Raw genomic sequence first — 27,901 nt, 5'->3', positions numbered from 1 at the left:
GCTTCACTTGCAAAGCCAAGAGCTCTGCTCATCAATTTTGTGTCTTTCTTCCATCAACAGCCATAAAAGCATCACCACCATGCCATGCCCTTGCATGGGGCAGAGAGAAGGAGCATCCTTGCTTTGGGGAGACAAAAGAGGTTTGGGCAAAAGGCAGGAGCAAGTGGTTTTCTCTGGGAGAAACAGAGACAGAGGATGGAGAATGGGCCTGTTGGCTCAGCTCTGAAGCTGGACCTTCCTCTCAGCTGCACATGGCAAGATGGGGCAAGAGGAAGGCAGTTGGTCTAACCAGGGAGACAGCACAGCCATAGATTTATTTCCAGCTTGAAAACTAGTTTAATGAACAAATTAATTAATGGAGAGCACGGTTTGGGAACACCGCCTCCAACCCTTCCCATTTGCTGGGGCTCAGCACTTCAAACCCCAAATCTTACCCATAGGCTCCTTGAGGGAGGCTGATGTGGAGTCTGATAGGGCAAGACTTCTCTGAATTTCACCTTGGTTTTTTTTCTGACCAGTTGATTTTCATCTCCATCCTTCAAGTTTCCCCACCTGTAAAATGACAGTAATGCTGCCAACCTCAGCTGTAAGGTACTCAGAGCTCCGCTCACTGGGAGAGCTGTAAGACAACTAGCTATTCTTACAATAAATTAACAGTAAAAGAGAAGAAGCAGTTACCATAAGAATCACTTATCATCCCATCAAAGGACCCTGGAAGATCAAATATTTAATCAATCTAATCCTTGCCAAGTATTAACCTGGAAAGATCTGAGCTGCCAGAAACAAAGTCAGGCAGATTAATGTCCTGCCCACAGTCCTGTTCTCCTGCTAAGCCTGACAGGTCTTGGCAAAAGCTCCTGTACCCAGAAATGTATTTTGAGCCTAGCATGCTTGATGAGTAACTCATTCCCTTCAAATTAAATTAAGGTGAAGTTAATCTCGTCCATAGTGGGAAAGGAGCAGACAGGTGAAGCTGGCATTGCAGCCAAAGGGTCCCTGTGGGGCTTGGAGAAGAAATGGGGTAGCAGGAGCACAGAGATACGAGGGTGTGCTGGCTTGGCTCCACTGAGCACTGCAAAGCTCCAGGGCTTGGGGTACATGAGCTGCCAAAAATACACACAGCTGCCAAAACAAGCAGGTCCTCCATCATCCCCCCAAGGTCCCTCCACTCCCAACCAACCCAGCAAGAAAGTAGGTAGTGATCTACAGTTTTAGAGGGTTAAACTGGCTCAGCTGAAGGTGTGATGGAAATGAGAACTGATGCATGAGGGAAAGCTGGGCCCTTCAGCCAGGAGAGTAGTGGAAGGGGAGGCAGTGCAAACCTTCACCCTACGAGTACTAAATATCCACAAATCTGCATCTAACAGCCTGTGTGAGATGGCAGAAAGGGGCTCCATGGGGTCCAAAAGAAGGCTAGCTGGCACAGTTTGGCCACATCCACACCATTTCACCCTCTTAGTTAGCCTAGACGGGGCAGACACATTCAGGCAGCTGTCTGGAGGGGTCTGTGGCCAGAGCACTGGAGGGGCACTGTGCCTGGGAATTGCTGGGAAGCCCAGGCTATGCCTGGGCCCACTCCAGCAACATGGAGTCTCAGGCAGGGGACTCTTCCTTGAGACTGTTTCATGGGCTGTGATAGATAAACCTGGATCTCTCATAGCAAAAATGGGGGAAAAAGTGGAAAATTCTGCCTTTTCTGTGGATGGTTTCCCAGAGAAGGTGTGGGGTCTCTCCACCACTGGAGATGCTCAAAACTCAACTGAACATAGCCCTGAGCAGCCAGACCTAAATCTGAGAATAGATTCAATTTTGAAGCTGGCCCTGCCTTGAAAAGGGGACTGGGCCAGGTGATTTTAAAAGGTCCCTCCCAGTTTAAGTTAATTTTATGGTTCTAAATTATTCAATGACCCTAAAGTATGAGTAAACCTTTGGAACATTTTGAGATCCTACAGATTTATTCTCATGGCTATTTGTACTGGTTCACCCTACCTTGACCTCAGAGAGGGAGCTGATTTATGGATTGACATCAGCTTCACCTCTGTTTCTCATTGCTCCTGTGGCTTCATGATCTAGTCCAGGTTGTCCCAGGGGATCCACGCAGCTTGCCCTGGCACCATGGAGGCGAAGCACACCACGAAGGTGGAGTGGTGCAGCCAGGAACAGGAGGTCCTTCAGCTGGTTTTGCCATCCAAGTCACTGTGTTGTGAAATTACCATTTCAGAAAATGCCTTCCATAAACATGCCTCTTGGACACAGCTGCTCATCTCTTCTTAAGTCTGCTTAATTGGAGATTGCTTTTATTTTTCAGGGCACAGTTCATACATGGCAGTGCTCTACCCAAAGTGTACAGCCCTTTTGCTACCTAGAGGATCTGGGCAGCATTGGGGAAAGCCCAAGGCAGCTCTTGGTTGCACATTTGCACTATTGGGTGCCCAACAAAATACGTTCCTGATATTTGAGTGCTCTGGATAAAAATCCATCACTCAGTGAAGCCCTTTGAAAGAAACACAAGCTCACCACTGATGTCCAAGCTGGTAGGTAGGTAGGAATCCAGAGAAAACTGTCTTCAGGAAAGGCACAAATGCTTTAACATTAAAGAGCCAAAGAATTTTAAATAATAGTAATTAAAAGAAGCTTCATTACTTTGCACTGTAACTTACAGGACCATAGATAACTGGGACTGAAAAGGACCTCATGGGTCTCCAGCCCAACCTCCTGCTGAAGCAGGGCTGGCTCTGTGGTCAGACAGGTTGCTCATGGCTTTATCCGCTCACAACTTCTGTTTGACCTGCTCCATTGTCCTCAGAGTGGAAAAGTTTCTTCTTATACCCACCTGGGACCTCCCTTGTTTCAATTTAAGGCCTCCATACAGCTTAATAAAGACCCCAAACTCCTGATGGACCACCTTATCCCCCTCCAAACCTGCTGTTGAAGAAGAAGGGAAGAAAACAAGACAACATGCCTGATTTTTACAGCAAACCAGAAGTCATTCATCTTGGACACAAGGAGTTTTGAGGTTAGGGATGAGGAACAGCGATGTTTCCAACAATAAAAAGAGCATGTTCCCATCCTGGTGCTGAAGTCAGGTCCATGGACCTGCAAGGGTTTCAGAGGAAAACAAGAGGATGCCTGGCCTGGCTGCTTGTCAAGTCACCCCCTGTAAATCACTCACTGTGAGTTTATGTAGGGGTTAGCAAGGTTTCAGTCATGCCCGAAACAGGAGATTTCCTACTTTAGCATCAGGAAAATAAGAGGGGAAAAAAAATCCACATAAAAAAAGGATAAAGAAAAATTAAAAAGAAATTTTTTTTTAAAAAAAAAAAAAAGAGAAAAAATAAAACTTACAGGGTTGCAACATTTTATAAACTTATAAATGCTTTCCTCCCCCAAAAAATCAATGGAAAGACTAGCTTCTGATTTTGAATTAGATCACTGTTATGGGTTAATCATGCAGCCAAAGCAAATCTGAGAAGCAGATAGAGGAACATCTCCAATATCGCTTAAGTAACTTCAGAGCCAGATACTCCAAGAGCATTTTAGGCACCTAAAGAACAGAAACAAGAATATTGCCTGGCTGTAACGGCACCTAAATCTGAAGAAAGGTAGGTACAAGTTTAGGAAACCCCACAAAATCCCTGCCTGAGCTGCTGGACAGTATCTACATCAACAGCTGATCCAATGTTATTCAGATGCTTCTGGTTTAATTTTGGGGTTTGTTTCCCCTTTTTCTCTATTGGTTAAAAAAATGCTTGAGAAAGGGAGGAAAGCTGGAAGGGAATATTAAGTGTCAGCAGTAGGAAGGAAACTGTAAACTTCATCAGTGCTCACATGGTGAGGAAGCTGTGTCCTGAAGGCTGGTTTGATAAACACCCCAGGGGGTGCCATCGCTAGGCATGTACTTGATGAATACATAAACGATGGCTCCTCTTATTTCTCCTTCATCTTCCCATTCCCTACCAGTTGCCCTGGAAACTTCTCCATCATGGTACTCACAGGAGCAAAGTCCAAGAGAAGAAAACCCAGCTGCAAACCTCACAGCCAAGTAATGCCAAACGAGCATTTTGGTGTAAGCCGTCCCTGTGTCGACCTGCCTCCATCCCATGCGCTGCACAGCTCGTTCCTGCAGCCCCAGGGACGGGCACAGACACCCGCCCACCCCAAATAACCCCCACATCCCACGCTGAGTCTGTGGGGCATCCTTGGGCGGCATCGCCACCACCGATCTCCCCGCAGGTTATTCACACAAAGGCTGCACAGACGATTCCTCCTACGCAGAGGCTGTGTTGCAATTCATCAACAATTAGCTGATGTAAAATAAGCTGAAGGGCTGAATAACCTCCCAGAATACCCTGGGTGCTCTTCCAACCAGGGATGCAGCAGCCATGCCCGGAGGGTTGCAATTAATTCCCCATTAGGATAAACTCCAATTAGGCTGGGGTAGGAGAAAAGTGCACTAGATGCCTTGTTCTTCTGCAGGGAGTGCCTGTAATTCATGGAAAAAAAGATAAATCTCAAGCCTCATTTGCATGGGAGGAACTAAAAGACCCTGGAAGAGCAGAGCCATCCAGTCCTGACGATGCCAGGCCACGCTGGAGGCATCTCAGAGGGTTTTGTCCCAGCAAACACTGTGACCTTGGGGGGAGATGCAGTTTTCACACCTTGTGTCCAAGCCCACAGCAAGCAGGACTGGAGCAGCTGGTGTTTCGTGTAAGCTACACCAGAAATTTTGATCTCTGCTCTGACACAAGATGCCCACAGCAGGCAGAGGGGAGCACGGCTGCACTCTCGTGTTCCTTTCTGTCCCCTCTGGTTTCACAGGCTCCCTTGCCCAGGACTGCCACCCCAGCACCCAATCCGCCCTCCTCCTGGCTGTCCCTAGGTGGAGGACAGCACACAGGGACCAAACACCGCGACCAAGCGAGTGAGGCCAGACAAGGGGCAAAGCCAAGCCGCGCATTTCAAACCCCACCGCTGGCCTACAATGCACACTTGAGTACATTTTTAATGCATTTTTATGCATATTATATATATATTTATGAAGGTCTTTATACTCACAGCATTACCTTGCTAAAACCATTTAGCCCAAAACTTCACCCACTTATGTTGCACACCACAGTCAGTGTTGTGGCATGCAAGATTTGTGCATTGCCCTCGATGCCTCAAATAAGCCACGTACAGGGAAAAGGACAGTTTCTCCACCGTACAGTTATGCCTTCAGGTCACAAACCCATTGATCCTACCTGCTTGGTTTATTTTCTTAAGGTCTAAGAGAGCTGGCTCACAAGAAGGGTGGGGGTGCAGGGCTTGTGGCTCCTCACACCTCCTACAGTGCCAGGAAATACCCTGCCTGTATGTGTGGCTCAGCTGCTCTCAGACATTTCCCCTGCACACCCCCAGATATATAAATTTATATATATATATATAAAAATACACATATATACATAATTATTTAAATATATATAAATATACAAAAAACATATAAAAATACTTATGTAGTATATGTTAACATGTTTATATATATTAAATATATAATAAATACATAAATTGCACACACATACATATGAATACAGCAAAGGGCTGCTTAGAGTGATCAGCTTGCAAATAGGAAGCAATGGAGCCAGTCAAGACCAACATCTAGGTGCAAGCAAAGGAGGGAGCACAGCACAGATGGAGCCAAGGATTGCCCAAATCTTGGCCTGTCCCACAACCTGCCACCAAGAGGAGTTAAACGCATCCCAACAGCCCAGGGACCCACCTGCGTCCGTTTTTACAGCTTCCTCGTGCCTCCTTGGCATCTCCTGGCCAAAGGCACCTCCACAACATGCCTGCTTCGTGGTGTTTCTTCAGCTGGCTACTAAATCCTCTTCCCAGGACCCTTTTTTTTGCTTTACCTTCAAAGCCTGTCAGAAAACACAAGCAGCTGCCAGGATGGGGAGCGGAGCTGCGGGATGGGGCCATGAGAGGGTGACATGATGGCTCTGGTGCTTACAACCCATGGGTTTACCTGGGAGAACCTGGATTATCAGAAAGGACAAATCCCCAGTTTCCCAGCTGGACTCACTCTGAGAACCTGCTAAGGATGATTTAAAGCCAGCCGTTTGTGCTTGCCTTAAGCTTGAGCCCACGATCGCATGCCTTCCCTCCCTTTGTCAGTTCTTGCCCAGGCTGATCAACAGCAACCACCACTGCTCCCAACACAGAGATTAAAAAAAACCCACTTGCCAACAGGGTGGTACTGGGCCCCACCTCAAAATACTGCTTTTAGCAACTTGGTGTATGCCAGGCACATGAGCCATGCTCACTATTTCTTTGTGATGCTTTGAAGACACGTTGCAGCCACAGAGAGCTCAATGCTTCATTGCCATTGAGGGAAAACCCCACCCCAGCACTCCTAATGAAGGCTCTTGCTATTTTGCACTGTATTTCATCTGTCCATGTGTTGAAAAGTTCTAATCCTGTACCTATGTATAGACCTGTAACAGCAAATTTCAATGCCAGCCAGAAGAAAAACACAGTACAGTGGAAAACACTCTAGAGCTAAGTATACAAAATGACAGTACTATAAACCAGAAGCATTTGTCCCATTAAGGTTTCCATTTGTAGACAGAGTAACAAGGGATGAGTTATTAGGAGTTGGAGATTTTAAGGACATTGGTAACATAACAGGGCAAGACAAATGCTGTGACTGCAAGACCTTTGCTCAGGAGTGACTCAGCACAGCAGCTGCATCCTGGAAAATTAATACTTCACCCCCCCCAAAATGCCTGCAAAGCCTCTGAGAGCTTGCAAAAACCAACCCTGGAAGCCCCATCAGCCATCTGATCTGCTCACCACTACAGGGATTAACACATGTCCCCCACCCCAGCTCAGTGAGGGGACCTGCCCCGCAGGGAAGCATCCCCCTGCCAGCTGCAGAGAGCTCCAGCAGTGATCACGGGGGCTCAAGGCAGTGTTGTCAACAGAAAGCAATCACATTCTGGCCTTAAAGCTAAAGGAGACACATTCTCATACCCCCAAACCCTCCACAGGCACCCTGAGCACCCCCTGCTCCAACCCAGGTGACCCTGAGCAGAGGCAGGTGTTAAGGAGGTTAACGCAGAATCATGTCAAGTAACAAACACCTAGTATTTATTAATAAATTAGTACACTGGAAGGCAATTTTTCAATTCATTCCCCTCTTCCCCCACTCCCACCCCTTCCCACAGGGTGACACATGCCACCCTTGTATCATGATTTCTTCAAATTGAGCATAGTACAGACTGTTCGTTACGGGAGCATAATAGTTGCAAATATAATCAGACAGACTTTTTACGATGCAGCTTTTTTCCCCCACCCCCCAACCTCTTTTATTTTAATAAAAAGTGAAGTGTGATTTGAAGAGACTATTAAGACCAGGTAAGGTCTTTGGAGAACCTATCGGCCACGTCTGTATAAAAAACAAGAGACACGAGTGTAAAAGCATAGCTTGGTTTAAGTCTTACACCACGAGGAGAGCAGGACCACCAGCGGCCGCCTTCGACTCCTCACATCCAGCACCGGCTCCCTTCGGGGCCCCACCGTTCCCGCAGAGGCAAGGCAAGATAAACTCCTTACATTCAACTGAAGGCAAAGGACCTTTTCATCGCCTCAAAGGTTGGTGGGACTGACCCTTTTCTTTGCGGTTAAAGCACTTCTGCTTTAGCTTATAGGAGCACGATGCATTGTCCAGGTGAAAACCATACAATAAATAACCGTGCTAGTAAAATCTCAGCAATGGATATGAGCTATACAATAGTACATTAAAAAAAAAAGAGACAGCTCAGGTGGGAAGCTTAGCTGCGTTAAGAGACAGTAACCAGCAACAATTGGGGTTTTTTTGCGTGTTTTTGCCATTTACCGCTCCAAGGCAAAGGGAGGTGGTGGGAGACAGTCACTCCGAGCAACAGCTTTGACAGAAGAAGTGGGTTACAGAGCAATCCCCGATTCGATGTGTTAAATTACACCAGATTCATGGTCTTTTAGTTCATTAACTGATTTTTTTTTTTTTTTTTTTTAAAGTGCATCGACTGATCTGATTGGAATGAGAACAAGGAGAAGAGATGCTCGGGATGGGGGCAGAGGGTGCAAAGACTTGGACTGAGCGAGAGTTAAGGTGGAGGGGTGCAATGCTAGCAAACTGCCCCCCCTCCAGAAACCAAGGACACCTCAACGAAAATACTGGCCATATATTCTACAACAAAACCTGCCTGCATATTGTCAGTCATCTTAACGAGTGCCAAGCTAGCTCTAGCAGATATTCGGAGAGTGCGTGGTGACCCAGTGCCTACAGTAAGTCAGGAAGGTGGCTATAGACAGAGTCCAGGAGGGTCTGGCTGGCTTCCTGGCTCTTGACTCCGGCGATCTCAAATAGCCTGTCCAGCTTGTCTTCGGCCTGCGGGATCTCCTCTATCACGTGGAGCTCCTCAGGGTTGAGGATGTGCAGCATGTCGTCGAAGATGGGCTGCAGGTCGCAAGGGTCCAAGCGCACCTGGCGCAGGACAGTGTCCTTCTTTTCTGTAGGAGGAAAGGAGAAGGTGGTCAAGAAACTCCTCGAGAAACCTCTGCTAACCAGGGCTTGCTCTCCTTGGAGACCCTGCTCCACCCCCAGTGCCACCTCTGGAGAGAGACATGCCACAAGGAGAACTGAGGGAAAAGGTGGAGGGTGATGAGCGATGGAGAGAGGAGAAGGTGAAGCCGCCAGCACTGCTGAGGCACCTAATCCAGGATCCTGCCAGAGCAAATACAGCATTTATAAATGCTGAATGGCCAATGTGGAAAAGTGAAGAGGAAGGGGAGCCAAAAAAGCTGAATTCTGCTCTTTTGAGTTGTTTTTGTTGGGTCAGCTTCATTTCCGCACCCAAGTATAAATTTAGTAGATTGATTGAACTCAGTGTTTCACCTTCATCAGAAGTTAAAGAAGATTAAATGCAGCAAGTTAAATGCAGTAAACTAAACCCCCTCAAAAAAGTGTGGGGGACTAACAGTGATTTACATCTCAAGTCACACACTGCAGAAAGCAGGACCAAGGGTGAAAAAAACCCAAACTAATAATTCAGATCTTGAAATTACATTTTTCTGGTTTCATCTCATGCAATAATGCACAGGCCAGTGCAAAAGCCAAAAGTCAGGCGGAATCCCCACAAACATCTAGGGATGCTACAACTTCTCTGGCAGCACTTCAAAGAGTTAAAAGCCTTCAAAGGTGTTTTCCCCTCTCAAACCTGTATCATCTTTGCTAACAGGATATTCTGGTCTGGGACAAGGATGTGATAAACGTATCCTGGAGAGCCAGTTTTCCCAGTTATATATTTTAATTATATTATATTGGGCAGCTCTGTCACGTGTGTTGACTGCAGCAGACACACTGTGGCATCCCTTCAGTCCTCCCGCTCCCCCCTGGGATGATTTTGGTACCTTTGGTAATAAAAGAGCCTGTCCGGCTGAGCGCGGAGGAGCCGCTGGAGGTGGAGTCGCACCGCAGGAGGGGCTCTGCTTCGTCGACGAAGAAGCATTTCTTTTCCGAAGGAGAGGGCTCCACGGTGAGGACGGCTGCCTCAGGGGGCTTGGGGCTGGGGCTGGGCGTGGGGCTGATCGGGCTGGGGCTCACCGGCAGCGCCAGTCTGTCAGCTTCCAGCTTTGGGGGGAAGAAAGATAGGGGAAAATTAACTCGGTGGAGATGCTGTGCAGTGGGTTAGCACTTAAAACCATCTGCATCCCAGCTTTCAACACACCCCCGCCCATCCTTGGCAAGCAGTTGCCGCATTCGGGTGGCCGCCTCCTCCTCCCAGGGGACCTGTTGATCCACAACAGGCACTGGAGGTGACCCAGGGTGGACATCAGTGCTGGCATTTGGCACGTCAGCACTCAGCAGGCAGGAGGGGTAATGCAACCTGCATCCTTGGTAGGAGCAATCGCAGCACCAGGATGGCACACACAACCACAGCAGAGCACGTTAACTTGGTTTTCCTTCTCACTCAGTTTATTAAAGCCCAAAAGCACAGCTCTTGGTGGCAACAGGTGATGATGCCCAAGCAGGTAAGCTCCCCCAGAAAACCTGCTCCATAGCTATCATTTGCTAAAAGCAAGTCATAGCTGGGCTCCACACCTCCAACCAGTGCCAAGGCTGCAGGGCAAGAGCTGCAAGACCCCTCAGGGATCTCCACTGCAGCACAGTCCTATGACCAGCTGCACTGGTAACGTTTCAAGTTAATGATTTGTTTGCCCTGTCTCACCCTTGCTCCTGTGAGCACCCCATTAAAGTGTGATGGTGAAATCCATCCCACCAGACTCCAAGGTCAAGCCCAGGAAGAACAAGCAGGGGCTGGCTGGCATTGACCACAAAATCACCCAAGTGCCTTTGCTTTTTGCTACCATGATGCGAGCCAAGGGCAACCGTTTGGCTCCATGGTCCCGAAGACACAGGGAGCAGCAAGCACTGCTGGGACCCGCTGTGCTGGGAAGCAGCACCATTTGGGTGCTGGCGTGACCCACTTCCTAATTTCACTGAGCTCCATCTTCCTTCTTGTATCTCCTTCCTAACACAAGGTTATCTACCCTCCTCCAACTCTCAGCATCCCCTCGGGGTGCAAATCTCAAGCAGAGCACTTCTGGTTCCCATCCCCCACAGGGACGAGAAGCTTGGGGCAGTGTCCCCACATCCATGGCTGGCAGCTTGGGCACCTCTGCAGGTCACCAGGGCCCCCCAAGCAGGCTGCTTTAAGGACCATCTAATATTTAACTTTTCTCAAACCCCAGACCCCTGCTCAAGCTGCAACAAAGCAGAACTGCAAGCGCTGTCCGCATGCAGCCCACTCTCCCAACAGCATTCTGCAACCCTGTTTTCTCTTTCTACAGAGGGAAGACCAGGCTATTCCTTCTAACATGCTTTTGCCTACTACCCAAGGATTAAAATTAAAAATTCGGATTAAAGGCTGTGGGAAAGGGAGCTGCTGAGCCACCTCCACGCCAGCATGGATGTGCCTGCACATTCCTCATCCATGTCGAGGAATCCGCCACCCACAAATCACATGTCTGCTGAGACGCCCATTAGTTCAAATTAAATTAACATTGAAGCCTGCTCCTGGTAGAATAAAAGTTTTTTTTTTCCCCTCATTGAAAATAAACAGGGGAGGATTTGTTCTAGCTCAGCATGTTACGCAATAGACACGTTAAAAATAAAAGTCAGCTTTAATTTTTAATTAAAAGAATCTGCCTTCTCCTCTGAAACTCCCTTCCCAATACAGTTCATCGACGAGAATCAGCCTATTGCCTATTGGGGAAAAGCAAGGGAAGGACCAGAACAGTGGCTGGCTGCTTTCCAAATTGCAACACGCTCAGATTTCCCCTTTAAAAAAACCAACAAACAGGCTTTAGGGGTTAGTTTTTCCTCATGCAACTCATCTATTTAATATCCAGCCACAAACCCACCTCCTGATTTCCAAAAAGGGGCCCAACGGCCAAGGAGCAATTACAGAGAGGGCAGGGAGCAGGCGGCTGCCCCGGCTCTGCCTTCCCAGCAGAGGGGAAAAACCCTTCCCAGAAGCGAGTCATTTGGAGTTTAATTAAACAGCTGCTAAAGCACACTAGGAAAAAAAAAAAAAAAATCAGCCAAGGTTATTTGACTGTAGGCGTCCCGGGAGCCCAAAGCCTTCCAAATAGCTGAATGGTTGTGAGCTTGAGGCAAAGCAAACAGGATGCTCGGATGCGTGTTAATATTTAAACCGCGGGAAGAAAGCGAGTGGGAATGAGGGTTTTGAAAGGCCAGGGAAAGCAAAAGGTTGCTGTGAGGTGAAGCCTGTGGAATAGGTGTAAAAATACACTATTCATAGCCCATGACTCATTTGCTTGAAACCACCTTGGCCATTCCTATTTTTAAGAACGGCAGTGCTCAAGCGAAACCGAGCTCTGGCTGGAAAAAATACCCAACCCTCTGCAGCCCTTTTGCCTTTCCAGAGCCACCACATTTCTCACCTTTCCGTCATCGTTGCAGGGGTCCTGCGCTTGCCACTGAGGCTGCATTTGCACCTGCAGACAGACATACGGGAGACTGTTAGATGCATGGGGTCCAGCGTGAAAACCAAAGGCGCCGCGGTGGCTTTGACGCATCAGCAGTCTCCGGCGACCAGTCAGTCGTACTAGAGTGCTCTGCCAATTTTTTTTTTTTTTTTCAGCACTGCAGCAAGAGGCTTGCAATGCCAAAAACAAAAAAATCCTAAAAGCTCCTGTGTACTCTCAGCCCTTTAGGATGTGGCTCAAGCTCCAACATCCCCTTGGATCCCAATGCATGTGAGAGGATGTTCTAAGCAGCTCAGGGTGTCTGAAGGTCCTTACTAAAAGGAAGAAAAGGGAACAGAAGGGCACGGGTACAGAGGACATAGGCTTGGCTTTGTTTTCTTTTCACAGCTGCTCCCAACAGCTCTGTTTGAACTGGTTGGTCCCATTATCTGCCTTCGTTTTACTGTACCGCAATAAAAGCTCAACTTGGACAAACAGAAACTGCAGCTGCTGTGCTAATGTTAGGAAGCAGCAGTCATAAGCATTTAAAAAAAACAACCAACCAACCCTCCCTTGGGCAATGCTTCCCTGTAATTCCTCCTGCAGCAACCAGGCGGTAATAAAAGCCGGTGGCAGGTTTGCTGCTGCAGAGGGTGGCTGTGCACCCTCCCGGGATGCGGGGGGATAAATTTAGCACCGAGGAGGCCGTTTCCCGGATTCCCTGCCAAAAGATGACACCTGGCTGACACCAGCCCTATATTCCCAGGTCTGCTACACCTCCGCAGGGATGCGGGAGGAGAAACCCCAGCACATGAGGCACGGTGGGGCTGGGCAGCAGCCCTGAGCGGGCAGTGTTGTGGATGCAGGGTGGTGTTGGTGGGGGATGCTCTTGCTGTGGTCCCCACAGGCACAGGGAGGATCTCCCTGGATGAGCAGCTTCATGGTGCATGTGGTGTTTGGGGGTCCCACCTCCAGGGCAGACCAGACCTTGGAAGGTGAAACGCTGCTGGCTAGGCCACAAGGTCTTGCCAAGGTGGCAGAGGAGACACAGCGATGGTGTGCAGGTGCTGCAGAGCAGCAGGCAAGCCCTTCACCAGGATGGGATGGGCACAAGGAGGCTCAGCAGCCTGTGGTGGGAAAACCCCAATGTCCTCTCTGTGTCCTTCACCTCACTGGCCAGGTTTCAGAAGAGCACTTGACACCAGCTCTGTGGTGGAGCCGGCATCCCTGAACACAAGGCAGCCCTGGAGAAGAGTGACTCAAGTCAAGTCTCACGTGACCCAGGACAGGCAATGCCGGGTCTGGGGAGGGTTTAGACACCAAGACCAAAACACAGCCATCCATGGAGGAAGCAGCTCTTCTTCACTGTCCCTGGCCAGCCAGGTGCTTCTCCAAGCAGGAGAGCTTCTGGTGGCTTCTCCTTTATATGGATTTGCCCACCCGTTTTTTCAGCTCAAACCATGATGAAGAGTTGATGAAGCCATGACGAAGAGCCAAACTCATTTACAGGCTGAGTAAGTCAGTACCGAGTTTGGCCTGTTATGACCCCACCATCTTCTAGTTTCATCTTATGCTCCCAAGCCCATTATACTGCAAATACACAGACCCAAGGAGATGTGGCTACCACTGCAGGGAAACCTCAAATACAACTGCATCTACTATAAAGTTTTTATTTTTGTGTTTATATTATTTATATTACTTTATAAATTATTAAGTTTTTGTTTACTGCACATTGTCCAGCCTGGTTCAAACCCAACCTTGGTTTGACAAAAATTGACTCATGGTTTAGAGCAAACCTGGAGGAACCTTCAGGTTGACCCAGCGCTGAGGGATATGGTGTAGTTGAGAACGGTCAGTGTTAGGTTAATGGTTGGACTGGATGATCTTCAAAGGTCTTTTCCAACCTAGATGATTCTGTGATTCTGTGAAAACAGTGAAGCTCACTCCAACAAAACCCAACTGGCCCTACCCCTTCCCCAGGGCTCTGGCCACTATCCTACAGCTTTGTGCCTCAAATAAAACCTGATGCAAGTCCAGAAGGAAAAACTGCATGCAATTTTGTTTTTTCCTGGCTGCCTGGGCATTTCCCAGCCCCCAAACTGCAGCCCCCCAGCTGGGAAATCCATCCAACAGCTTCACCCTCGCTCCGCCACCAAGGTGTGAGGTTGACACAGCACAAAGTTAGTTGCTAATTACTGGGTCCAGCCCAGTTCTGCTTTGCCAAAAGAGGAAACGAAGGGGTTAGGCAGGAGCTGTCAGGGGCTGAATTTGGGGAATGCTGCTCCAGGCTTTTGAACCCCATCCCAGCATTTTGACCCGAAAAAGAGGAAGGAGCCAAAAGGCACTTGCCACAGCTGTGTGTCTGGACACAGGGCTGCTTTCACATCCTCTTCTCCTCTGGCACCCCCCAAAAATCCCAAGGCTTAAACCTCACACCAGACCCAGCCCTGACATATCTGCCAATTTATGGGATTATCTGTGGTGTGCAATTAGCCACAGACCTAAATGTTGTTGGGCTCGGGGCCACAGCCTCCCCCTCTCCATTTTCAACATCTCCCTTACTAATATTTTTTTTTTTTTTTAAGCTTTGCTGAGGCTGCGCTGCTGAATGCCCTGAGCAAGGCTGCTTGCTTCCCCACCATCCATTCCCTGAAATATTTCAGCCAAGGCCAGCAGAACCATAAATGAATATATAAGAGCTTAAAGCATTGCTCACAGTAGGACACATATGGTAGCCAACATGGCCAGCTGTGCCAGCAATGTCCCAGACCAGCTCTGGCAAGCACAGACACCCAGTGGTATCTACAAAATGCTGTTATGCACCCCAAAAAAAATCCCACTACCCAGTGCCTGCGCTGCACTGAACTTTTCCAATTTTAATGTCAAAATGGAGAATTGCAATTTGCTGGGATAGCAGTGAAAAAACTCTCCCTTTCCCCGACTCTGTCCCTTATTTTTGTTGTTGTCAGCACCACTAATTTGGGGTGTGCCTGTGCTCGCTAGGCAGTGCCCAGGTGTGCAAGCTGCTCCCTGTCAAGCCTGCCTGCAAGGGGAGAGATTTTGCAAACCTCAGGCTGGAGAAGTGCTCATGGCTGGGGCCAACCTTTAACAGGAGCCCTGTGAGTTAAACACACCTCAAAAAAATACCTTCCAAGAACTGCTGCGCTCACCATTATTTTCTGGATCAGCTACAAAAAAACCCTAGCAAAGCGATTCAGAGGGCTAATCTCGTTTTAACCTAAATTCATTCAGCACGATGCAAAACCAGCATAATCTCCTGCAGCTAAAAAAGGCGAGCCTTCAGCAGAGCTCTTCCCTACCCAAAGGAAAATGTTTCTGCCACATACTTTAACGCTCCAGAGACTCCCATTAATTCCCTTATTCCATCTGGGGGTTGTAAATATTTGGATTTTGCAGCCCAAAAGGCTACTGAGGGAATGGGGCACTACAGCAGAGAGCAGCTTTGCCTCCGCAGGTCTCACGGGCTGAAGCCAGATGCCAGATAAAAGATCTGGGACAAAGATGTGATAGCGGCTGGGCTGGGATGGTGAAGGGACACCAGCTGGGTTTAGGGTACTAATTTGCTGTCTAAGAGTTATGTCATCCAATAACAGAATTTCTACCTAAGAGTTGGGAGTGTTGGTGCTTTCTTATGATTCAGGGCCATGGGGAGAGATGGGGGAGTGTCCATTTGCACCCACAGATGCTGGGCAAGAGCCAAAGGTATCATGGATGGCAGAGCCACCCAGACATCCTGCCCAGGCTCACTATGACACACCAGCACACACTGGATGCTTGCTGCTGGGTTGGTCACCACAAAGGCTTCACACTGTTAGCTACAGGGAGGACATATGCATTTGCATTGCTTAGGAGAGCCCTCACTCCTTCCACAGCTCAAAAAAGCTCTTTTATTATTTTTTGTTTGCTTTTTTGCAAGACTGTTTCTGCAGGGCAGGTTGCTGGAGAGGTGCAGCGCAGGATCTACATCTGCCACCAATGGGGCGACCTGCTCCTTCAGATCAAACCACTCTTGTATGGAGAGAAAATTCCTCGATTTGTCTACATTTGGACAGACAAATCACTGAGAATCAAACTTGAATTAGCTCTAATTAAAGGCTTTCCAACCAGCAGATTAAAAATCAACCTCAATGCCTGCTCCCGGCATTGAGCAATTGGCTGCCCCGGCCACTCTGGACCGCTGCAATGCAGCTCAGCCAATGGCACGAGGCTACAGGGATTCAGTCTCCCTTTCACAAGCTGCTTCCCCAAGGTTTCTGCATCCCTCCCAGGGCCATTCCATCACTGCCTGCAGCCACAGTGCAGGAGCCAACTCAGTGAGAGGAGGTAGACAGGTTACAGCAGGTAATACCTTGCAGAAATACAATGTGCTGTCATGCTGAATCTGCACCCTGGGGTGCTTTCGAGCTTTGACATCCCACACAGAGCTGCAGAGCAGCAACTGCTCCAGGACCTTCAGGGCAGGGGAACAGCCAACACCTAAGGTTGATCATGAGGGATGCTTATCCGAAAAAGCCTGATCACATGCACGGGGGAGGAGGATGTGCCAGCTCAAGTGAATTTTTAAAAACACCTCCTTTGCTGAAATGAGCCCCATTTCTCACGTGGATCCACCTGAGCCACCTGCTCAAAAGATCAGCAACCCTATTTTACCAATTTCTAGGAAAGCAAGTGAAGTGGTGGGGAACCATCAGGCTCCAGGTGCTGCTGGATTCTGAGGAATGAAACACACTGTTTTAAAAAAAGAAAAACGTCCTCCAGGAGAGCTGGTCAGGAAGTCCAGAAGACTTCCATACAAGCATCCCTGAGATTTGGGTTTGTTCATTCTTCAGAGCATCCGCTCTGAAGACATGCAAGCCAACAGCTCATGGTTACTCCATCGTCTGGAGTCCACCATCTCAACAGGTCACCCAACAAACCCACCATCCCAACAGGTCACCCAATAAAACATGTTCCTAGAGCTACCACCCACATTTTTGTGCTGTTTGAGAAGCACCACCTGACAGTCTTGGCCAAAACAGTGCAACGCTCAGGAACACTGAACACCGCATAGCCCAAGTCTGTTAATTAGGCATTGTGCTCATGAACAAGCCCCACGTTTCATCTGATGTCCTAGCCCAACGCTTTGCTGTAGTTTTCAAAGTCAAAGCAGTAACTAGGAGGACAGATGTTACTACCTGCTCCAGGAGAGCAAGAAGACAATGTGTCCTTCTGGGACACTGCACACACTGGAAACTTTAATTCACGTGTGCAAAATGACAATTTTCTCTGCTTCTCCTTTTCCTAACCATAGCTTTGTCTCAGGCTTTTAATTTCATTTTTTCCATCTTTGATATAAAGAAAAATTATCTCGGAGTGTGGCAGGAAATGAGAAAGCTACATGCTGCTTAATTACTAGGAGCTGGAAGGAAGAAAACAGCAACTGAATGGGAGCAGGAGTGATGCGGGAGCTGGCAAAGTGAACCTATCCAAAATTTGGGCAGGATGCATGGGGTGATGCTTGGCACGCACCTGACTTGGGGGTCTCTCAAGAACACAAGCCCAGGACTCCTGTTAACACATCAAAACCTGTGATTTCACACTGTGGTTGTGAGGGACCAAAATGTTTAGCACAGGAAATGAAGTGACGTGAGATATGCAACACGGTGAAGGGATCACGGTGCCTCTTATAGAAGGAAGTTTGGGATGGTCAAAATGGGATTTGGGGGGGGGGAATCCCCTGCCCTGACAAATGTTCTGCCCCACAGTCTTTGCTATACACGAAGGTCCACCTTGCCAAGCCCCCACCAAGTGCCCAGGGAGATTTGCAAGCACCACCCCCCATTCCCCTTTAGGTCTGAGTCACTGCTAAGGCCAAAGGGAGATGTTTCACCAACTGATTTAGGGGAAACAGCCCTCCCTCAACCGCTCCCACCTCTGTCCCTGTGTTATCCCATTGGCTTCCACATTCAGAAGACGCCTCATTCATCACCTTTAAAAATGTTTCCAGAAAACCACCAACTTATCACAGCCAAAACCCCAGAAGTACACTGACAAGTAAGGCAGCGGTGGCCAAAACAAACCACAAAGGTCACTGAGGCAGCTCCCAACAACTTACACCCCACCAAGACCTTGCTGCAGGATATCCTGCAGCAATTTATTTTCCAAAAATACGGGAAAGGTTGTTTTAAGGCCAGAGCTGCCACAGAAGGGCAACAACTCTGGAGGACAGCATGCATGGAGTCCGCTATGCCACCAGTCACTGCCTTGGAGGAAGCAATTTGCTGCTCTACACCACCACCACTTGGTGGATGCTTGGCCCTTCTCACAAAGTCCTGAGGATTTAGCAACAGCATTTAAGAGCAAGTTGAAAGAGGGATGCTTTTTCCTCTGTCTCCTCAACACAAGGGCTCAAGCACAAAGCCCTCCCGGTGACCCTCAAAGATACAAGCACACTGCAACATACAGGACTCCAGAGCTTGTCAAGACTTTGACGAAGTTTGCTCAAAAGTTTGGCAAATCTTTGCTCAACAGTAAAGTAAGGCTTATATTTAAGTCCCTGAGGAGCTCCAGGGGGAGATGGAGTCCAGCTACTCGGCTATTAGCTAAGCTCAAGGCCGCAGCCAGGTTTCCACATACCCACGTGCTCGCCACAGCCAGGCAAGACGTGCACCATGCCAGACCAGAGCACGCGAAGCCCAGCCCGTCATTACCGGTGTGGTGTCCTCCATCAGGCCTCGGATCTTCTCCACCACGTCGTTGCGGCGGTGCTGGCGGAGGGCACTGATGAGCTGGGCCAGGCTGGCCTCGGGCCCACGGATGGTCCAGTGCTGCAAGGCAGCGTAGGCGCGCTCGTGGTCGGCCGCGTAGCCGTTGGAGAAAGCTGCCACCTCGCGCTCGCTGGCGTTGCACAGGAACTGGTAGATGTCCTTCCACTGGCTCCCCACCTGGGCTGCCACCAGCTTCAGGATGTCAATGCCTGTGGGGCAGAAGAGCTACAGGTGAGCCACGGGGGTCTGCAGCCTCCCAGCATGTCTACCTAAGCTTTAGCAAAGCTTCTCCCAACCTCAAATTGCCATGCTTTACTTTTCTTTGGTTGGTCTTTGCTTGGAGATTATTTTATTATTTTTAAGATCGTTCGTGAGTCCAGCCCGCAAGGAGCTCTTCAGACAAGAAGCACCCGTAACATGCTCAACACCTGCTATGCAAGTGAAGGGTGACAGACCCATAGCTTGCTCCAATCAAGGCACACGCACTCCAAAATTAACCATGTTAATTTAACCATAAAAATTTCCTGCACTCTCCAGCACAGAAAAAACCTTGGTGCTCAGCCAACGCACAGCTGTAGGAACAGGAGAGATAGCAACGTGCTTGCCCATACGCTTCCATCACAGCCACTGCTTTGAACAGCGGCTGGATTAAGAGGTGAGTCACCAAAGCATCTCTATAAAGATGAATATTTCCATAACAGAGCACCTATAGCAGCTACAGTCAGACTTGGAGCTGTTTCCAGTGCAGACTGGTGGGCATGACTCAGTTATGGGACGGAAGACCCAGCATCAAGTGAGTGTTGGGTGAATGGATGATCCGGTAGGGGATCTGAAGGGCAAAAAGGCAGAGTTTCCCCCAGAAAGGCCCTTGAGACATGTTGGTTCAGGATGGTGAGGGTTTCCTCCCTGTAAGCTTTGAGGGCAATGCAAACAGCACTCTTATTCTTGAGTCTAAGGTCAAGAGTTAAACCTTCAAATAAAGCCATACCTCCTTCGTAATAGCTAATTAACCCTGTTTTATCAAGCTGAGCAACACCTTGTTTCACAACCACACAAAGGGTTGGTGTAGGTGAGCTGCAAAGAGAAACTCACTTTTTCCAGAGATGTAACCACACCTTGGGTTCTTCGTGAGCCAGCATGCCTCAGTTGCTACAGGGGCTATTTCTCTTTCCCTCTGCAGGCACAACAGCTGTGTCAGCCAAAACAGCTGCTTACAGAGAAATGTCATAGCCAAGGTCTTTCCTGCTAGCCTAAAATTTAACAATTTCTAACGCAGTTTAGACCAGACCTCCCAACTGCACCTTCAGGTTGCAGCCCTGATATAGCCAAATAAACACGTACATATATATACATGTAAAAAAAAGATAGAAACAATACAGCCTGATGTATATATTTGCATCTTTTTTATACATATATGTGTGTATGCATAGATATATATGATATTTTTATCTCATAATATCAATATCATATATAGTGTGTATATACATACACATAAACCTATATGGCCTGATATATTTTTATATATGTATGTGTATATATACATTTCATATATCTCTAGATATTACATGTTTTATGTGTGCATGTAAAAGCACATACATACACATGTATAAAAAAACCCCTACACAGACTCATAGAGATATTTTTGATCCAAATCCTTCTTATTATTAAGGCAAGCTTATCAAGACCTGCTATATATAGAGTTTTGTTTTCATTTCCGAGCTAGATAACGTAGCCATGACTCCACCGTGATCAGTGCATCTGCAGCCGGTGTTCAACCTGCTCTACAGCAGCAACACCAAAGTACAAACTGCACTTTGCACATGCCTACCCTCCTCCCACCATAACCATCACACCTCCCTCCCCAGCTGATTTACAGCCATGTGCACCTACTATCTCACATGGAGATGCAAGGGTCGGGGTTTCTCCTACCATAAAAGCTCAGCCCACCAGCCCAGCACAGGGGATGCAGAGTCCCCCAAGAAACAAACCAACCACAGGGCTTGGTTTTCAGTATGGGAAGGTTCAGAAGGGAGGGGAAAAAAAAAAAAAAAAAAAGAAAAAAAGAAAAAAAGCCACCTTCATTATTCAAAATAAACCCAAGACAAAGACAATGTTCCCCAGCGTTAAGAAACAAGAAAAGGCTGCGAAAATGCTACTGAGATTTATGATGGGGTTAATTATCTGAGGCACATAAATAGATGCTATCACCCATCACATTTCAACACAGTAGCAGGAGTTAAGCCAGGTCTTGTTAACTCTTGCCATTACTAAGACAAAGACCCAGCGGTTCTCAGTTCAAGATGACACAGGTTGCCTGCAGGCTTCCAGGCAAATCCCAAATTCCTCTCGCTGGATGCATTTGCATCCAGGCAGGAAGGACAAGCAGCCCAAATCACACTGGCAGCCAAGCCCTGCACCTTCAGATATCACACACCTGTGTCAGTAAGAAGGCCAAAAGCCAACTTGGGTTTGGAATCACGAGCAAATTCAGCTGCTTTTGACATAAAAGCAGCAAAACACTGGGTTTATGCTGCTGACAATATTATCACTCAACCTAGGGGGAAAAAAAAAAATTAAAAATCCCTGAATACAAGGGTAGAAAAAGCTCTGCAAGGCTTGTGCACCAAGGCAATGCCAGCAACGCAGAGGGACAAGCAGGTCTGGTACTACCTTTTATATATATATCTCTCTATATAGATATATATAGATAATAGATATATATAGATAACGACTTATGCACTGAGATATAACTATATATAGTGCATAAGTCGTTATCTCAGTGCATAAATCTTGCAGTGTTTTTTCTACTCTCATATTCAGGGATTATTATTTTTTCCTGGGTTGAATGATATATAGAGATATACAGATAATACTATTTTTATATATATGTATATAAGTGTGTGTATATATATATACACACACATATATAAAATGAGCAGTCGGGTCCCCCCCCACCCCCGACAGTGCTGCCCCACGGCGAGATGAAGCATTACAGCTGGGTGGGAGATTTGCCCACACCCACTCCCATGCATGTCAGTCATACAGAAGCATAAAAACATAGTCTGCTGTTTTATGACCCCTGTATGGCACATCTAGCCCTCCCAGGGAAGGAAAAACCCATATGCTATCTGTATTTAATGCTGATAAATCCCAGTATTTACAGCTGCTGTACTGGTGAGAAAAGCTGATTTGCACCAGTTTTACACAGTGGCACGACATTTATGTCCTGGTGTTCTCACACAAGATTTATGACAAAAAGCGCTCGTGCTGCTACTGACATTTTCGAGTTTAGTGTATTTAATCTCACCGTTCAATAAAGTGGCCTCATAAACATGTTTATATCCCTTGGCAATAATATCCCAGGGCCCAAGAATGCACCACGCAGCAGAGGACTTAATGGCGCATGATAATCTTTGGAAAACAAATGTTCCATTAAAAACTAATTTGGAAATGTCTACCTTAATACTATAAGAACCTTAAACTCATTTTCTTGCAACTATTAAATGAATTTAAGCCTCATATGTTCACTACATCCACTACAATATTGTGCAAACAAAACCCCAGAGAGATGTGGAAGAGACACAGACATGAGCGCAGATTTGGCTCCAGTCAGTTAGAAAACCATTGCTCCCTCTGTTCTTGAAAAATAAGATTAAAACCATTACATGACAACTTGCGGCTGCACACTGCCAAGTATTACTGCTCAAGTCATTTACAGTAACTTAATTCACTTGTTCAAAACTAAAATACAATGTTAATGCTTATAATAAGCTTACAGTCCTACTATTTCCATATTTCCAGAAGCCCTACAAGTTACTCTGCAGAGCACTAATAGTGCCGGAGTGTCCCGTTGGGATGGGAAGGTGCCCATCAGGGTGTGTGGAGCTCCACCTTAGGTCCTGGGTCCTCCCCACCCACTGAATCATGTGGACCTTCTCCCACCACGCTCATCTAAACACCAAGGCTAGAGATGATGCTCAAAGCCCTCCAGATCCCAGCAATCCCAATAAAAATGGCTGAGCTCAGCAGGGATGGTGCTTTAACCCAACCATTTCATGCTTCCCATACAAGGCCAGTCACAGTCACGTCGGCACAATGCTAAAGCTGCTCTGAGCTTGCCAATACTGGAGAACAGCTCGAGTTGTCCTCCTTTTTTAACGTGGGCCACAGGAACAGCCTGGCAGAGCAGCCACCAACCTGCTGCTAATGCAGGAGGCACTATCACCCTCTCCATCATCACCATCAAGGACCATCACCATTTATCACCCAACTCTGCTTGCTTCAGACAGTGGAATTAAAAAGGAGCCCTTGCTGTAAAACCCCCATGGCTGCATCCAGCAGAGCTGTCTGCCATCCCAGAGCAGGCAACAACAGCGTCTGAAGAATACAGAACGTCCATGCATGTCTTGGGTACCCGGGCAGGTGGCATTTCAATTGCCATTATCTGAACATTGCAATTCCCTAAGTGTTGTGATGGGCTACTCCATGTAACCACCTAATTATTTTTAAGGTGGTGATAACCCCAGAGCAATGAAGGACTCCCCTTCAAGCCAGGACAAGGCCAACGTGTTGTGCACAGGCAAATGTGAAGCCCAAGGGTGTATGTACACACATAGGAACATGGGTGCAATCAGGCACGTCTACAGTCAGAGCAAACTGAGGCAAATTGAGACAAGTCCAGAGACGGACAGATGCCTGCAGAGTGGCACAAGCTAACAGCATTGCTGAATACACGTCCAGCTCATCGGCAAGGATGCTGGGCTGAAGGAAGGACCTTCCTGGAGAGGCAGGGCAGGTCTACAGACAGGTCCCTCGCCCCAAGCACACTGCTCACCTCTGCCCCAATCTTCCCCATAAACACCATTTCAGTTTATTTCAGTGACTTCCATTTGCTTATTTTGAATCTGGTTCAAAACAATTCCCACCCATTTCCAGCTCCCTTGGATGCCTCCCACCTCATTGCAGTACACTGTTTGGTGTAGACAGAGCAGTCACTCCTTCCACTCATGAATGTCACCAAGGTGGTCATCACACAAGCGCATGGGACATGGCTGAGCTTTTAATGACTCTCTTGAGCTTGTTCTGGACAAGCCTTGCTCATCTGCCATAGCCCTGCTATTCACAGGTTGGACACAAACCCAGTTCTTCTGCAATCATTTGGCCTCAAGCAGGGCAAGAGGCCAGCACGGCACGGGGCCATGACCAGCAGTGCTGGCATGCTTATGTACAATATCTGCAAGAGACCATTTCTCTTCTCTGCCATTACTTTTTCACATCTTCAAGCAAACTCAAGAGGAGTGGAAAAGCTACCCCGCCAGAAGGCTACACCCGAGCACCTGGCAGCAGATACGGTAAAGTCTAACCACAGCCTAGCCACAGAGAAGCTTCGGTTCCTTCCTCTCCCCACCCTCTCACAAACAAAAAGCCGTCATTTTCATTTCTGGAGCTCAAGCCAAACATAATTTGTATTTTTCAGAAGAGTGCTTATTGAGGGAAATCTCATGCTCAAGTCTACAGAGCCCTCCAGCCATGTGTCCTCTCAACCCCCTAATAATGAAGGGATGGCACAGAGAAAAGGATTAACACAACATCAGTTCAGGTCTTACAGGCTGTCTTATACAGCTGGGAAGCAAAGTTCAGGAGATCCTCCAGGACCTGTGGCGCACAGTCTCATCTAGCGAGCAGCAAATCTGCCCAGGGTTCCAGAGCCAGCTTCATGCATGAAAGGCTGGATTTCAGGAGACTGCATGCTCCAGCCCTTCACCAGCAGGGACAGGTCCCACCAGTCCACCCATGACACCTCTGGGAACTGACCTCCACCATTTCAGTAACAATCTGAGCTGGAGCACCTGGAGCTTCCACCACCTACCTACTGACACAGGTATCCCAGAGATGGGCAATATTAATTTGTACACCACATGCAGTGACAAATCCTGACTGTAACAGGCTGGCTGGATTTCAACACTTGCACAGACCTTGAGGATGAAGCATCATGGGTGGAGAGCACAGCCCAAGGGCACACGCAAGTCAGACAAGAGAACTGCGGTGATGCAGCTCAATCCGCCCCTATGTTCAGATAAAAGCTCCAAATCACTGCAAACCCAGCTCTGTTCCTGAGTTCAGTCCACCTACCTCCTCCAAATATCCTCCTGACTCATGCGAAACACAGCCACAGCAGCCTATTTTTACCTCTGAGCACACACCAAGAGCCTGCATGTACAAGCAAGCCAGGATGCAGCACATCCAAACTCCAGTCGACAAGACACCATGGCTCAGCCAAACCAGCACTTAGAAATCCCAAATCCCTGACACAAATGCCTTTCCAAAAACTGAAAATTTCACCAATAAGGGGAGGTTATTGGAAACTCAACTCCTCTCCCCAAATATATTTCAGGTCATAGATGAGGAGGTTTGGAAGATGTGCAAGGTCATGTACCTGGGTCAGGGCAATCACCAGTATCAGCACAGGCTGGAGGGTGAAGGAATTGAGAGCAGCTCTCCTGAGGACTTGGGGGTACTGGTGGATGAAAAGACGGACATGAGTCCGCAATGTGCGCTCGCAGCCCAGAAAGCCAACTGTATCCTGGGCTGCATAACAAGAGTGGCCAGCGGGTCAAGGGAGGTGATTCTCCCCCTCTACTCTGCTCTGGTGAGACCCCCACCTGGAGTACTGTGCCCAGCTCTGGGGTCCTCAGCACAGAAAAGACATGGGACCTGTTAGATCAGGGCCACAAAAATGGTCACAAGGGTGGAACACCTCTCCTGTGAAGAAAGGCTGAGATATTTGGGGTTGCTCAGCCCGGAGAAAACTCCTGGGAAACCTTGTTGCAGCCTTTCTGTACTTAAAGGGGGCTTTTAAGAAAGATGGAGAGAGACTTTTTACCAGGGCCTGTAGTGATAAGACAAGGGACAACAGTTTTAAACTGAAGGAGGTAGACTTAGATTAGATATAAGCAAGAAATTCTTTACTGTGAGGGTGGTGAGTCACTGGAACAGGTTGCCCAGAGAAGCTGTGGCTGCCCCCTCCCTGGAAGTGTTCAAGGCCAGGTTGGATGGGGCTCTGAGCAACCTGGTCTAATGAAAGATATCCCTGCCCACAGCAGGGAGCTGGGCTAGATGGTATTTGAAAGTCCTTTCCAACCCAAATCTTCCCATGATTCTAACAAGAGCCTTTGTCTGGACAGGAGGAAAGGACACAGTTACGAAGACTTGTTAAGCAATTTGCTAGTTTTCCCATGGAGGACAGTGCTGGTATCAGACCCTCCCAGGAGCCAGTGATTCACATCCTCAGCAAGCACTGTTTGGGCAACAAACCACTAAATGGTGAGGTTTGTTTTGTTTTGTTTTAAAAAAAAGATAATCTTGCAGGGCAGGAAAGGGACTCCTGACAAACACTTCCCACACACTCTCTGGAAAATAACTCAACCAAACCAGGCAGTCAAGGAAGGTCTGTGATCAATCACACACGGTTATGAATGTGTTTCAGATCTGGGAAACTGAGGGTCAGCACAAGACAAGACCTCCCTTCCCACTACACGCTATGTGGACGTCACCTCTATAACAGCACCTGTGGTCCAACTCTCCCAGGACCCACGCAAGCTCCTGCACACCACCACAGGATGCTCTCCCTGCGTGTCCCCCTACATTGGGGATCTGCAGAGTGGACTTGCTCTTCCTTTGGTTTAAAAGGGAATGGCTAGCTTAAGTATTTTATGTAATTATTAAATTTTAAACAGCTTTCGCAGAGTTAATCTTCATTATAACTGTCTCGGACAGCTGGTAACCCTGAGCAAGCACACTGCCACGGCCAGAGCCATATAAATATCCAGACACCTGCAGATGCCACCCCAAGGATTAAATTTGCCTCCTGCATTTCCACACCCCTCCCCCCCCCCCCCCCCCCCAAAAGCTTTGGCAAGAGAGGAAGAAAAATCTGCCTTGTTATTCGAGGAGTTATGTGTGAGAGCCTTACTGATGTGAGAAATCACAGCCCTCCTGGCGCAGAAACCGGTGCTGGGTTTTTGGAAAAAGAAACCCGGGCTCGGCGTGTTTTTCTACAAGGACGACCCTCCTCTCCCTGCAGAGCTGCTCTGTCTCCGACACTCAGCCCTGTGCCTTAACAGACAGGCACAAATCCCGATCCCTTATTAAATTAAGCCAGGGGCCACCCAGGAATTTTGATCATGGATAGCTTGGGGGTTAATTTTTTTTTTTTTAAAGCAGATTTGGGAGCAAACATACCAGCTTCCCAGGGCAGCTCCGCACAGCCCTGCGCACATTGCGGATAGATGGCTCATGTAGCAGCACACATTAAAAGTAATCAAGCACCAGTCTTCAGGCCTGCTAATGCAATAAGGCTGAAGAGCAAGATATGATAAACCTGCACATGATTACGTTTCCTCCTTTCTAAGCAAAACAGATCCCTCGCTCATGTTTTCCAAGGCTCCCTTTCACCATGAAGCCTTGGTCAGCTCCTGCATATGCCCTTTGGAAACCACAGAGATTCCCAAAAGGTTGGTGAGTTTGGGGCAAACCTGAGCAAAGTTGTAAGTTAAGTAGTTTAAGGAAGATGTTTTTTTTCTAACTTCTCGGCTTTCACCCCAAAGCTCCCATGGCAGAGGTCTGTGTTGCAGATGAAATGCTGCTTCAACCTACTCTGAAGCAGAGCATTGCTCCTGTGTTGGAGCAAAGGTAGCATGAAATGCAGAGCTCCCGCACGGTCAAACAAGCTCCAGCAAGGGAACATTCCTGTTTTAAGGCTCAGCAGTACCACAGCATCCATATTCCTCACAGTGCCTGGCACATACTTGCCCCTTCCAATTTAACAGGCTCCCTTTCTGCCTGGGTCTTACTTTGCTAAGGTGGGCAGGCTGACATTAGAGGACCAGCAGTCATCTGCAGATTATTAAGATGCAGATGCCAGAAGAGAGACTGCTTTGAAAAAAACCAAATGAACACCTTCTGCCTCTTCGTTTTGGCAGGGAGACAGACATTAATCCCTTATCTCATGCTCTGCCTGCCAGACTCTTATTAGGGTTTGCACACAAGCCCAGGGCTGCTCCTATCCAGGTGTAACCGCAATTACCAAATTATGTTAGCAGCAATGGGCACACCCGCCCTTG

The 27,901-nt window shown here is 47.9% G+C and overlaps 1 protein-coding gene across 5 annotated transcripts in view; it reads right to left on the bottom strand.

Moving 5' to 3' along the window:
- Positions 1-7,453: 7,453 nt before the first annotated feature.
- The window catches only part of TNFRSF21 (TNF receptor superfamily member 21), a 34,661-nt gene continuing 14,213 nt past the window's right edge, over positions 7,454-27,901 (bottom strand). For 4 of the 5 annotated variants that reach the window (XM_074820184.1, XM_074820183.1, XM_074820182.1 and 1 more), the window contains exons 4-7: positions 18,723-18,988; positions 11,989-12,042; positions 9,433-9,652; positions 7,454-8,532 (exon numbers count right to left, since the gene is read on the bottom strand). In XM_074820184.1, the coding sequence (XP_074676285.1) occupies positions 8,303-8,532; positions 9,433-9,652; positions 11,989-12,042; positions 18,723-18,988 (770 nt within the window). In that variant the 3' untranslated portion in view covers positions 7,454-8,302. The remainder of the gene's footprint in view (positions 8,533-9,432; positions 9,653-11,988; positions 12,043-18,722; positions 18,989-27,901) is intronic. The other variant, XM_074820186.1, reaches the window with a different exon arrangement.

The sequence above is a fragment of the Strix aluco genome, chromosome 3 (genome assembly GCF_031877795.1).
Source record: "Strix aluco isolate bStrAlu1 chromosome 3, bStrAlu1.hap1, whole genome shotgun sequence".
NCBI lineage: Eukaryota > Metazoa > Chordata > Aves > Strigiformes > Strigidae > Strix > Strix aluco.
The sequence above is the reverse complement of the archived record's forward strand: the minus strand, read 5'-3'. Positions and strand labels throughout refer to the sequence as shown.